The sequence below is a fragment of the Archocentrus centrarchus genome, chromosome 6 (assembly GCF_007364275.1).
Source record: "Archocentrus centrarchus isolate MPI-CPG fArcCen1 chromosome 6, fArcCen1, whole genome shotgun sequence".
In the NCBI taxonomy this organism is placed as follows: domain Eukaryota; kingdom Metazoa; phylum Chordata; class Actinopteri; order Cichliformes; family Cichlidae; genus Archocentrus; species Archocentrus centrarchus.
Window position 1 is genome coordinate 5,088,027 of NC_044351.1, and position 14,650 is coordinate 5,102,676.

Sequence of the window (14,650 nt, forward strand, 5' to 3'; positions counted from 1 at the left end):
GACAGTGGGAAGAAAAAAGTCCTCTGAAGAAACCTCCAGTAGAACCAGTCTCAGGGAGGGGCAGTCGTCTACAGCGACCAGTTAGGGGTGAGGGGAGAGAGACAGGACCAAAGACATGCTGTGGAAGAGAGCTAGAGATGAATAATAACTAATGATTGTGGCATTAGCTTGCTAATTTTAAATGCTAAATGTCGTGCCCTCTTGCAATTGGAGTAATGGTGAACATCCATCCATCCATTCTCTTCCACTTATTCTTTTCAGGCATTATTAGATAGAGCAATAATTCTTTTTGCATATAAATCAGAAAAGTTACACTTACATATCATGAATTCAGTATGTCCCAGAGCGCCATTTCCTTCCACTAATGGGTTTGGAGATATCATGTAAAAAGCATACACAACAAAAACATTATAATCCAGATGTTTTATCAATCCGATCAGCTGCTAAAAACACTCCATACGTCATCATGTCAGCATGACCATGTCACTCACAGCTCCTGGGATTTTATGTTTAATAGGAACCCCGAAATTGTTCTTTTGAGCTCCCCTTTTCTTCCCCCTCAGGTTCACGCTAGTCACCATTTTGCTTTCTGTAGCTCTGCGAAATCAAGCATGAAAAGGACCATTGTGAGATTGCACATTGTGGATGAAACTGGCCGTTTAGGGTGGTAGATTGAAAATTGGTGTGAAATAATACTATAGTGCAGCGATCTAGCAAGAGAAAGTATGAGTCTGGGATTTGCGACATGGCAGAGTGCGAGGGGTGCGCACCTGCCAGCTAATTGCAATGATTGAAGAGTTTTGATAGCAAACGGGTTAAATTTTCAGCCCGGCGCAAGACGACCTCAGTATGGCGCAGTGCTGGACAATCAGCCGCTGGCTAGAAACCTTAGTCTGAGAGCGAAGTGCTCTATTGGGGTGATACAGTACTATGAGGTCGTTGAGATAAGATGGGGCCTGATTCAAGACCTTGTATGTGAGGAGAAGAATTTTAAATTATATTCTGGATTTAACAGGGAGCCAATGAAGAGAAGCCAATATGGTCTCTCTTTCTAGTCCCTGTCAGTACTCTAGCTGCAGCATTTTGGATCAGCTGAAGGCTTTTCAGGGAGCTTTTAGGACAGCCTGATAATAACGAATTACAATAGTCCAGCCTGGAAGTAATAAATGCATGAATTAGCTTTTCAGCATCACTCTGAGAAAGGATGTTTCTAATTTTAGAAATATTGCACAAAAATGCAAACAGCGGTCCTACATAATTGCTTAATATGTGCATTGAAGGACATATCCTGGTCAAAAATGGCTCCAAGATTCCTCACAGTGTAATGACCAAGGTAATGCCATCCAGAGTAAGTACCTGGTTAGACACACCATATCACTGCAGTTTAACTAATTGATGTGCGTCATCTGGCTTCATGGATAGATGAAGCCAGATGATACCCAGAAGCTGGGTGTCATCTGCATAACTCTTTGTCACTTATGCAATGCTTTTTAATAATTCTGCCTAAGGGAAGCAGGTATAGTGTGAATGAAGTTGGTCTTAGCACAGAACCTTGTGGAACTCCACATAATTAACCTTAGTGTGTGAAGAAGACTCCCCATTTACATGAACAAATTGGAGTCTATTAGATAAATATGATTCAAACCACTGCAGTGCAGTGCCTTTAATATCTATGGCATGCTCTAATCTCTGTAATAAAATGTTATGGTCAACAGTATCAAAGCTACACTGAGGTCTAGCTACTGCAGGCTGCGTGCCAATGTATCCTTGGGCAAGATACTTAACCCCAAGTTGCTCTCCGACCGTTCCGTCGGAGTATGAATGTGAGTGAATGTTAGACGATTAAAGCACTTAGCTTAATTAATTAATCATGGAAGTGCTTGTATGAATGCGTGTGCATGGGGTAAATGTGAACGTGTTGTGTAAGCGCTTTGAGTGCTCATATCTGAGTAGAAAAGCGCTATATAAGAACTAGTCCATTTACCATTTTACCATAATGCTGTTTCTGTACTGTGATGAATTCTGAAACCTGACTGAAACTCTTCAAATAAACCGTTCCTCTGCAGATGATCAGTTAGCTGTTTTACAACTACTCTTTCAAGAGTCTTTGAGAGAAAAGGAAGGTTGGAGATTGGCCTATAATTAGCTAAGACAGCTGGGTCAGTGATGGCTTTTTAAGTAGCAGTTTAATTATAGCCATCTTAAAAGCCTGTGGTACATGAAAATATGTCTTTGAGATTGTTATCAATAATTTTTTTTCTAAAATTTAAAATTTTATTTGTGAAGAAATTCATGAAGTCTTTACTAGTTTAAGTTAAAGGAATACTCGGCTCTACAGAGCTCTGACTCTTTGTCAGCCTGGCCAGTGCTGAAAAGAAACCTGGGGTTGTTCTTATTTTCTTCTATCAGTGATGAATAGTAAGATGTTCTTGCTTTACGGAGGTTTTTTTTTTTTTTTAAATAGAGGCTGTAAATCATCTAAATAAGTTAGACACATTTCCTCTCCAGCTTACGGGTTATCTGCTTTAAGCTACGTGTTTGTGAGTTATACCAGGGAGTCAGGCACTTCTGATTTGAGGCTTTCCTTTTCAGAGGAGCCACAGTATCCCAAGTCTGGTAGCTAACAGTTGAAATTCTCAGCCTTGCACGACGGTACCTCAGCAAGGCACAGCGTCGGGCAATCAACCGCTTGCTAGAGCCCCGCCATTCCATGAGTAGTTACAGCAGCTGTGTGCAAGATGTTAGAAATGTACCATAAATCAGTCTGCACTAACTCCAGTTGGAAAAGCAGTTTTTTTGTGTTTTCTGTGTTTCTGAGACTCCATGTTTCCATGGGTATCTACAGTTGTTATATATGCTTGTTAGTTTACAGCATTATTGACTGTATTATCTGTTCTGTATATGCTTTGTACAACCCCAGTGCCAAAAATGTTTTGATACTGTATAAAATGTTAATAAGAACAGAATACAAAGATATGCAGATAACAGGAACCTATATTTTATTCACAGTAGAACAAATAAAACATATCAAATATTTAAACTTAGACATTTTACTATTTAATGAAAAATAGCTCATTTCTAATTTGATGACATCAGGACATCTTAACAAAGTTGAGACGGGGGCAACAACAGCCTGAAAAAGTAAGTGGTAATAAAAAGAAACCGCTTGAGGATCATTTTGCAATTATGTATCTCTTCTTATTGAGATGCTCAATAACTGTCTTTTATTGTTTTCCTATCCTTGTTTAAATTACAGTCAATATCAGTGTGAGTGTATGTTTTTGTGCAGATAACCTCCTGCCTGACAGCACTGATAAAGACAGAGAAGGAAGCAGAGGTGAGGAGAGCTGCTGTCCACGTTATTGCATCACTGCTCCGAGGCCTCAGCGACAAAACTACACAGGTACACACTCATACACTCACAGCTAAGTGAGTGGGAAACACGTAATGACAGCATTAATAATGTAATGCTATATAGTATACATCGAATGAAGTCAAGTATAGTTATTCAAAGTTTTCTCCAGAACATCTGATATTTTCCAAGTGCTGCAGCATCTCCTTCTGTGTCGTCTGAAATCTCTGTTTTTGCATGCAGGGAAAGACTTATGCAGTCATACGATCGTTTTGGCTGCATCAGGTTACAAAAATCGAGGTTTAGGAAAAGTCAAAATGACATTTAAACATTTAAACTTAAGGCAGCAGATGTTAAGGCAGTGGACTCCCATGTAAAAATCATAACAGTACCTACACTGCTCATCTATCTGAAAAATTCTTATCTTGGGTGCTGGTATAGATTGCTATCGCAGAGGCCAGGGTTCAAATCCGCCCTAGGCCAGTTAGTGTGTGTCTTCCTCTGTTCTCTTCCTTCCTTCCTGTTCATTCTCCACTGCTCTGTGGACACAAACCCCCATAAATATATTATAAAATATATATAAAAGAGATCTTGCCTGGAAAGTTTTATGTCTGCTGCTACAACCTCATTATTTCTATTTCTATTTCCTTCTGGTTCACCAGCTACTCCACTACAGATGCAGATTCTGCATGAGTCAGCATTTTTCCTATAAAACAATGACATCTGTAAACTTTTCACAGCAATGAATTTTCTGAATCAGAACATGTAAAGACACCCAATTGTGGCAAAGAAAAAACAGCATAATTTATAGTTATGAATAATTTTATTTTTATGTACAGACCTCCACATACTACCACACTGGCCTCTCCCTTAGAGATAGGATGAGGAGTGCAGCCATTCGGGAGGTGCTCAAAGTAGAGCCGCTGCTCCTCCATATTGAAAGGAGCCAGTTGAGGTGGTTTGAGAATCTGACTAGGATGTTTCCTGGGTGAAGTGTTCTGGGCATGTCCTGCTGGGAGGAGGCCCCTGGGCAGACCCAGGACATGCTGGAGAGATTGCAGTAGCTTGCAAAAGTATTCATATCCCTTGAACTTTTCCATATTTTGTCACATTACAACCACAAACATAAATATATTTCACTGGAATTTAAAAAGACCAACACACAGTGGTTACAATTGTGAAGTGGAAAGAAAATTATACATGATTCAAAACATTTTATACAAATAAACTGAAAAGTACGGTGTGCAAAAGTATTGAGCCCCCCTGAGTCAATACTTTGTGGAACCACCTTTTGCTGCAATTACAGCTGCAAGTCTTTTAGGGTATGTCTCCACCAGCTTTGCACATCTAGTGACAGAAATCTTTGCCCATTCTTCTTTGCAAAACAGCTCAAGCTCAGTCAGATTAGATGGAGAGCGTTTGTGAACAGCAGTTTTCAGATCTTGCCACAAATTCTGGATTGGGTTTAGGTCTGGACTTTGACTGGGCCGTTCTAACACATGAATATGTTTGGTTTGAAACCATTCCACTGTAGCCCTGGCTTTATGTTTAGGGTCGTTGTCCTGCTGAAAGGTGAACCTCCGCCCCAGTCTCAAGTCTTTTGCAGACTCCAGCAGGTTTTCCTCCAAGATTGTCCTGTATTTGGCTCCATCCATCTTCCCATCAGCTCTGACCAACTTCCCTGTCCCTGCTGAAGAGAAGCAGCCCCAGAGCGTGATGCTGCCACCACCATATTTGACAGTGGGGATGGTGTGTTCAGAGTGATGTGCAGTGTTAATTCTCTGCCACACACAGCATTTTGCATTTTAGCCAAAAAGTTCAATTTAGGTCTCATCTGACCAAAGCACCTTGTTCCACATGTTTGCGGTGTCTCCAACATGGCTTCTGGCAAACTGCAAACGGGACTTTTTATGGTTTTCTTTTAACAATGGCTTTCTTCTTCCACTCTTCCATAAAGACCACATCTGTGCAGTGCATGACTAATAGTTGTCCTGTGGACAGATTCCCCCACCTGAGCTGTGGATCTCTGCATTTGGTCCAGAGTCACCATGGGCCTCTTGGCTGCATCTCTGATCAGTGCTCTCCTTGTTTGGCCTGTGAGTTTAGGTGGATGGCCTTGTCTTGGTAGGTTTGCAGTTGTGCCATACTCTTTCCATTTCCGGATAATGGATTGAACAGTGCTCCGTGAGATGTTCAAAGCTTGGGAAATCTTTTTATAGCCTAAGCCTGCTTTAAACTTCTTCACAACCTTATTCCTGACCTGTCTGCTGTGTTCTTTGGACTTCATGATGCTGTTTACTCCCCAATATTCTCTTAACCAACCTCTGAGGTCGTCACGGAGCAGCTGTATTTGTACTGAGATTAGATTACACACAGGTGGACTCTTTTTAGTCATTAGCAGACATCAGGCAACTTCTGAATGCAACTAGTTGCACTCAGAGAAAAGGGGGCTGAATACTTTAGCACACCACACTTTTCAGTTTTTTATTTGTAAAAAATGTTTTGAATCACGTATAATTTTCTTTCCACTTCACAATTGTAACCACTTTGTGTTGGTCTTTCACATTAAATTCCAGTGAAATATATTTATGTTTGTGGTTGTAATGTGACAAAATGTGGAAAAGTTCAAGGGGTATGAATACTTTTGCAAGCCACTGTATATCTCTCGGCTGGCCTGGGAACACCTTGGGGTCCCCCCGGACGAGCTGGAGGAGGTGGCTGGGGAGAGGGAGGTCTGGGCTTCTTTGCTTAGGCTTCTACCCCCGCAACCCGGCCCTGGATAAGCAGAGGATGGATGGATGGATGAATTTGAAATTTGGAGTTTGGGGAGAGACTTTTAAATAAAAGAAGTTTTTTAATAGAAGCTTTCTCTGAGGTTTGGAACATTCTGGATAATAGTTTGAGTAAAGATTAGGTCAATTAGAAATGCTGGCTACCATGTTCCTAATTTATTTAATCAGACTATAACTCAGACTATAGTCCCACGATGCCTCACACTTGAACATTTTAAATAGGTGTGGGGTGGAAATGGTTCCAAACCCTTTACTGGTGAATGTAAGAAATTAAGCACTATGTAAGAATGTAAGTAGCCAAATACTATTATACATTCAAAAGAGTATGGGAGAACAAGGACAGTTATGGGTCATATGGTATCAAATGTACTTGGGAGAAGTCCCTCAGCACCCCCACCCATGTGTCATACATAGCTAAGCCCTAACATTTAATAATACATAAAGCAAAAACAAATAGTAACAACATTCCCTGTGTTGTTAGCACTCATGCCAAACTAATGTACAGTTTCAGCAGTGTAACCTCTCTCTGACCTTCCAGGTTCTGAGTGATGTGTTGCTGGACCTGTACCGAGCTCTCAAGTGGGTGGTTCGCTCTGATCTGGACGAGGTGTCCGTGCTTCATGCCCACCTGGCTCTGGAGGAGCTTGATGACGTAATGAGGAGATTCATCTTCCCTGAGCAGAAGCTGGAGAAGAAGATTGTTGTCCTACCATAGAACTCATTTCTGTGGGCTATTTGCACTAGTAGTTATGACTCCATGTAATGTGGATTTAGAGGCTTCAGAAATCCAGACCAGCTGATAGCAAAGAACAGAAGATCCTGCATCCATACATACCAAGGTCTTAAAGAAATGACTGTGACCATACACTGTACCACCCATTTCCCAAATAAAGTTTTAAGCATATTTTTCCTCTATTTGTTCTAAAATCGTAACATATGTTAAACATATGGCTACATGGTTGAATAATCGAGATAGTTCAAATACAATCTAAACTGACCTAAATGTTGACTTTTGATTTATGTGAATAAAATACTGTAATAATATTGACTTTTATATGAAATAATGTTAAATATTAATTTTGTATTATAAATCACAAACACATTCTGCGCATGTTGGATAGTGACATGAGGGAACATGATTTCCTAAAGAGCTGTCAGACTCATACAGAGGTTGATTTTGCGCACCCTTTCCCAAACCTTGAATGAAGACTGGATAATAGCTGGACTGCTTTGTGTTAAAGAGGCTATTTGGGTTCAGCACAGTTTGAACAGAGCCTTGCTTTAGGCTGACAGAGGGCAATAAAAAATTCCTCCTTTTTTTTATCCACTGAGCAAAACTTAAACAATGAGCCATGGCCTTCATAGACCCTGAAGACCGTGACCCTGTTTAAACATACAGCAACAAACAAAAACTTTCACTATTGTTTAATTCAATTCAATTTTATTTATATAGCACCAAATTACAACAAACAGTCACCTCAAGGCACTTTATTTTGTAAACCCCTACAATAGTCCACAGTCTGTGGATCCAGCTTCTAAAATTCTTTAAAAAAAATTATTAAATACAACCTTAGATAAACAACCTCCTCTAGCTTGTCTGGACAAAACACTATTTTCTTGCATTGGTCAATTTTGGAATTTTAGGCTCCATGTCTTCTTTTAGACTCATGGATACACATCGGTATTTATGTAACTATACTTTGTCTATTGGACATTTAAGTATTTTTACTTAGACAAAACCTCATTTACATATTTAAGCATTATAGGTATAGAAACTTGTATTACAAAAAATAAATCAATTCACTTTTATTTATATAATGCCAAATCACAACAAACAGTAAAGACCCTACAATAACTACAGAGAAAACCAAACAATCAAAACAACCCCCTATGAGCAGCACTTGGTGACAGTGGAAAAGAAGAACTCCTTTTAACAGGAAGAAACCTCCAGCAAAACCAGGCTTCGAGAGGGGCAGTCATCTGCTGTGACTGGTTGGGGCTGAGGGGAGAGACACAGGACAAAAGACACACTATGGAAGAGAGACAGAGATTAATAATAAATAATGATAATGATGATGATGTGGAGTGATGTATAAACAGAGTAAAAAGAGGTGAATGAAAAGAAACACTCAGTGCATCATGGGAACCCCCCAGCAGCCTAGGCCTATTGCAGTGTAACTAAGGGAGTGTTCAGGATCACCTGATCCAGCCCTAACTATAAGCTTCATCAAAAAGTTTTAAGTCTTAAAAAAATCTTAAAAATAGAGATGGTGTCTGTCTGGGTGCTCGTTCCACAGAAGAGGGGCCTGAAAGCTGAAGGCTCTGCCTCCCATTCTACTCTTAAGTATCCTAGGAACCACAAGTAAGCCAGCAGTCTGAGAGTGAAGTGCTCCATTGGGGTGAAAAGGTACAATGAGGACTTAAAGATAAGATGGGCCTGATTATTCAAGACCTTGTACGTGAGGAGAAGAATTTCAAATTTTATTCTAGATTTAACAGGGAGCCAATGAAGAGAAGTCAAATTGGGAGGATCAAATGCAGCACAGAGATGAGTCCACTGTCAGAGGCCACGAGAAGATTCAGTTCTATTGAATTCAATTTTATTTATATAGCGCCAAATCACAACAAACAGTCGCCTCAAGGCGCTTTGTATTGTGGGTAAAGACCCTACAATAATTACAGAGAAAACCCAACAGTCAAAACGACCCCCTATGAGCAGCACTTGGCGACAGTGGGAAGGAAAAACTCCCTTTTAACAAGAAGAAACCTCCAGCAGAACCAGGCTCAGGGAGGGGCAGTCATCTGCTGTGACCGGTTGGGCTGAGGGGAGAGAGACAGGACAAAAGACATGCTGTGGAAGAGAGACAGAGATTAATAACAATTAATGATTAAATGCAGAGTGGAGTATAAACAAAGTAAATAAGGTGAATGAAAAGAAACAGTGCATTATGGGAACCCCCCAGCAGCCTAGGTCTATTGCAGCATAACTAAGGGATGGTTCAGGGTCACCTGATCCAGCCCTAACTATAAGATTGATTAAAAAGGAAACCTCACTGAAACTCTTCAAATAAACCGTTCCTCTGCAGATGATCAGTTAGTTGTTTTACAACTACTCTTTCAAGAATCTTTGAGAGAAAAGGAAGGCTGGAGACTCGCCTATAATTAGCTAAGACAGCTGGGTCAAGAGATGGCTTTTTAAGTAATATGGTTTAGTTACTGTCACTTTGAATGGTAAATGGACTAGCTCTTATATAACGCTTTTCTACTCAGTCAGAGCACTCACACAACATGTTTACATTCACCCATGCACTCACATTCATACAAGCACTTCCATGTTTATACTAAGCTAAGTGCTTTTTAATTAACTAGCATTCACACACATTCATACTTCGACAGGATGGTCGGAGAGCAACTTGGGGTTAAGTATCTTGCCCAAGGATACATTGGCATGTAGCCTGGAGTAGCCAGGAATCGAACCGCTGACCTTCCGATCAGTAGGTGACCTGCTCTACCTACTGAGCTACAGCCATCCGTAGTAGGCACATAGTAGTACGCAGTAGTACGTAGCTGTTAGGAAAATTATGAATGTCCAAGAAACACAGTACACCAGAACAAAGAATTATGAAGAATTTATTACTTGCAAGGGAGCAATTACATTTCAATGAGACATCATGCAAAAGCTCAAAGGGGCAATCCCTTTGAGCCATTTATACAATTTGTGTGTGCACAGCATTAGGTGTTTTTCAAACAGCATACTTTAGCAAGGTCAGATAACAGAAAACACACACACAAGCATTGAGTCACAGTCGTCCTTGGTTATCTTGGAACACGTTGATCCTCCTCAGCAGCAGAGACCTGCATGCTTGGGAGAGAAAGACTGTCCCTACAAAACACAGCAGCACTGTCTGTTCATAACTCACCGTTCATTCTTTATTTGGCTACATGACATTATAACAACAACTTCTACTTTAATTTGTTGTGACAAAACTACTAAATGATTATAATTACAAAGCATTTTTCCAACAGTTGTCAAAGGTAGATTGATCATATTTTGGATTGAAGGATTAGTTAATGGTTGGACTTCTTTTAGCAGTCTAGTAGGTTGAATTTAACTCAGAAAGATCAAGAAAGAGTCTAAACATCTATCAGCAGTACTGAAAGTAGCTGTATACAAAGATATATCTGAGATGTTTATAAATAATTTTTTCTCTAAAGGTTACATTTTTATTTGTGAAGAAAGTCATTATTAGTTAGGGTTAAAGGAATACTCGGCTCAGCAGAGCTCTGACTCTTTGTCAGCCTGGCTACAGTGCTGAAAAGAAACCTGGGGCTGTTCTTATTTTCTTCAATTAATGATAGTAAGTAGTAAGATGTCCTAGCTTTATGAAGGCTTTTTTTTTAATAGAGTAAAAAACTCTTTTTCCAGGCTAAATGAAGATCTTCTACATTAGTGAGATGCCACTTTCTCTCCAGCTTCTGGGTTATCTGCTTTAAGCTGAATGTGTGTGAGTTGTAACGGGGAGCTTAGGTAGCTGCTCTGCACTATGTTGAAGAGCACAATAAAGGAGGAATTATATCCTTTAACTTATTTACTGCACTTGTACTAAACACTTGTAATAAACCTTAATCTCCACTTTTGTGCAATCCATTAATGTAAATGTTATTAAGAAATGATCAGACAGTTCGAGTTGTCTTAATGTGAGTAATCAACTTGGGAATTTTCATGATGTCTGTTAAAAATTTTTACATGTGAACTGCAGTTTACAATAAAAAGAAAATTATGAAATTTGATACCACAAATCATTAAAGGCTATTGTTTTTATGTTTTACATCACTTCAGTAGCTCTAATTACCTCCGCCAAGGTGGTTACAGTATGTTTTCAGTAGTATTTGTGTGCATTCGTGTTTGTGTGTAAACACGATAGAAACAGAAAACACAGGAAACTTCAAATAAACCGAAATAAGGAACAAATACAACCAAACTACAACCATACACCCTGAGAACTACAACAAAAAAAAACATAAATATAAATAAACCAGCATGGAAATTTCTATAAAAAGGTACAAAACTCAAAACTAAAAATCAAACAAACATTAAATAATAGAAACTGAAAGTGCAAAACTTAAAATGCTTGTTCACAGACAGGATCATAGCACAGAAACTGAGGAAAAGCCTTATGACTTAGAAACTGTAATTCTTACATGCGCAGTGTCAACTATGTTTCTTACAACCATTGTTTACAACATACAGACATATAGGGAATGATAGATGGGAATTCTAAATAAAAAGTTACTTTGGACCTCTGACCTCATCTTGAAATAAGGTCAAACGTTCATTAGGTCAAAGTTTCATCAAATATCTTTCATCTTTAAAATTATGCTTAAAATTCGACTGCCTTCGTTTGTACAGGCAACTGTATGAAATGATACTGGTATATACTGGCCAGCAGCCTAAAGCAGAGAAACTCTCCAGCCACCTTCTCTAGCTTATTCCAGGCCAGCTGAGATATCTCCATCATGTCCTGGGTCTACTCCAGGGCCTCCTCCTGGTAGGACATACCTAGGGCACTTCACCTAGTACAGGGGTTGGACAGTCATGGGGTGGCTGTAGCTCAGTAGGTAGAGCAGGTCACCTACTGATCGGAAGGTCAGCGGTTCGAATCCTGGCTACTCCAGGCTACATGCCAATGTATCCTTGGGCAAGATACTTAACCCCAAGTTGCTCTCCGACCGTTCTGTCGGAGTATGAATGCGTGTGAATGTTACATAATTAAAGCACTTAGCTTTGTAAAAATGGAAGTGCTTGTATGAATGGGAGTGCATGGGTGAATGCAAACAGGTTGTATAAGCGCTTTGAGTGCTCATACTGAGTAGAAAAGCGCTATATAAGAACTAGTCCATTTACCATTTACAATGAAACTGAAACACCTGTCATTTTAGTGTGGGAGTTTCATGGCTAAATTGGACCAGCCTGGTGGCCAATCTTCATCAATTGCACATTGCACCAGTAAGAGCAGAGTGTGAAGGTCCAATTAGCAGGGTAAGAGCACAGTTTTGCTCAAAATATTGCAATGCACACAACATTATGGGTGACATACCAGAGTTCAAAAGAGGACAAATTGTTGGTGCACATCTTGCTGGCGCATCTGTGACCAAGACAGTACGTCTTTGTGATGTATCAAGAGCCACGGTATTCAGGGTAATGTCAGCATACCACCAAGAAGGACGAACCACATCCAACAGGATTAACTGCGGACGCAAGACGAAGCTGTCTGAAAGGGATGTTCGGGTGCTAACCCGGATTGTATCCAAAAAACATAAAACCACGGCTGCCCAAATCATGGCAGAATTAAATGTGCACCTCAACTCTCCTGTTTCCACCAAAACTGTCCGTCGATAGCTCCACAGGGTCAATATACACGGCCGGGCTGCTATAGCCAAACCTTTGGTCACTCATGCTAATGCCAAATGTCGGTTTCAATGGTGCAAGGAGCGCAAATCTTGGGCTGTGGACAATGTGAACTATGTATTGTTCTCTGATGAGTCCACCTTTACTGTTTTCCCACATCCGGGAGAGTTACGGTGTGGAGAAGCCCCAAAGAAGCGTACCACCCAGACTGTTGCATGGCCAGAGTGAAGCATGGGGGTGGATCAGTGATGGTTTGGGCTGCCATATCATAGCATTCCCTTGGCCCAATACTTGTGCTAGATGAGCGCGTCACTGCCAAGGACTACCGAACCATTCTGGAGGACCATGTGCATCCAATGGTTCAAACATTGTACCCTGAAGGCGGGGCCGTGTATCAGGATGACAATGCACCAATACACACAGCAAGACTGGTGAAAGATTGGTTTGATGAACATGAAAGTGAAGTTGAACATCTCCCATGGCCTGCACAGTCACCAGATCTAAATATTATTGAGCCACTTTGGAGTGTTTTGGAGGAGCGAGTCAGGAAACTTTTTCTTCCACCAGCATCACGTCGTGACCTGGCCACTATCCTGCAAGAAGAATGGCTTAAAATCCCTCTGACCACTGTGCAGGACTTGTATATGTCATTCCCAAGACGAACTGACGCTGTATTGGCCGCAAAAGGAGGCCCTACACCATACTAATAAGTTATTGTGGTCTAAAACCAGGTGTTTCAGTTTCATTGTCCAACCACTGTAGGTATCTTATTCAGATGCCCAAACCATCTCAGCTGGCACCTTTTAATCTGGAGGAGTAGCAGCTCTACCTCCCAACTGAACTGCTCACCCTATCACTAAGGGAAAGCCCAGCCAGCCTTTGGAGTAAGCTCATTTCCACCACCTGTATCTGCAGTCTCATTGTTGAGTTTGTGACCATAGCTGAGGGTAGGAACGCAGACCACCTGGTAAACTGACAGCTTTACTTTCGCACTCAGCTCTTTGTTCACCAAAATGGATCAGTACAGTGTTTGCCTCACAGCAGTCATGGTCCCAAATCCATCTGTCAGTCTCCCACTCCACTCTTCTCTCAGTATCCCAGGATACTTAAACAACACAATTTCAGAATCCCCACTTGGTTAAAGCAGAGGCACTCTTACACTGCAGCAATGGGCTTGTCAATCATCTTAGGCACCTATGACAGATTGAACATGCTGGTGGTTGGATGAGTGTGTGTGTGTGTGTGTGTGTGTGTGTGTGTGCGGGGGGGGGGGGGGGGGGGTCCCTGTATGTTTGGGTTTAGAAAAAGTTGTGGTTGTTTTTAGGAATTGGCCACAGCCCACAGTAAACTGGTGCCAGCAGTTCACTGTGTAATGTTGGATGGATGCTACAATATCATCAAACAAATTTAAATTTTAGACAAAGATAACAAAGTAAATACAGAATGCAGGCTTTAAATGATGATCTCGTTTATTAAGGGAAAAAACTATCCATGTGTTAGAATGTGGGTACTTCCTATAGAAAAGAACCTGCAATCCAGAGTGAAGTCTATTTTAGGTTCCCACTGCTCAGCTCCATTACTTAGTGGGGGTGGTGGGCTGCGGGCTCTGCTCCTGATGTGCTTTGTGGGGGGGTGGGGGGGGACTCCGGGGGCCTGGGTAGCTGGTGGCCTCCTGGGGCTGGGGTCCTGGGGCGACCTTCTGGTGATGTCTGTGTGCCTGTCCTGGTTGGTGGTGGTGGGGGCTTGGATGGTGCTGCCTTCAGTCCTGGGGTGTGGGCGGGGTGCTTGGGGGGGTGGTGCCGGCCCTCGGTCGGTTGGCTGGTCTTCCCTGTATGGCTTGGGGGCTGGGGTCTGGGGCCCCGGCACTGGGGCCGCGCCGGCTCCCGGTGGGCCCCCCCTGGCGCGGGGGGGGCCTCTGCTGTCCCGGCCGCGCCGCCGGGTGGGGTGGGTTGGCCTGACGTCGGGATGTCCGGTCTACGCTTTTGGGGCCCTGGGGTGCCTGCATTGCAGGGGGGTGGGGTGGGGGATGGGGCCGCGGTGGGGTGGTTGGGGGGGACTGGGCACTGCATTTCCATGCCCAGGCCAGTATGTCCTGTC

At 41.8% G+C, this 14,650-nt stretch overlaps 1 protein-coding gene across 2 annotated transcripts in view; it reads left to right on the forward strand.

Moving 5' to 3' along the window:
- Nucleotides 1-7,136, forward strand: part of tango6 (transport and golgi organization 6 homolog (Drosophila)) — a 29,032-nt gene extending 21,896 nt beyond the window's left edge. For both annotated transcript variants that reach the window (XM_030731608.1, XM_030731609.1), the window contains exons 17-18: nt 3,290-3,403; nt 6,683-7,136. In XM_030731608.1, the coding sequence (XP_030587468.1) occupies nt 3,290-3,403; nt 6,683-6,859 (291 nt within the window). In that variant the 3' untranslated portion in view covers nt 6,860-7,136. The remainder of the gene's footprint in view (nt 1-3,289; nt 3,404-6,682) is intronic.
- The last annotated feature ends 7,514 nt before the right edge of the window (nt 7,137-14,650 follow it).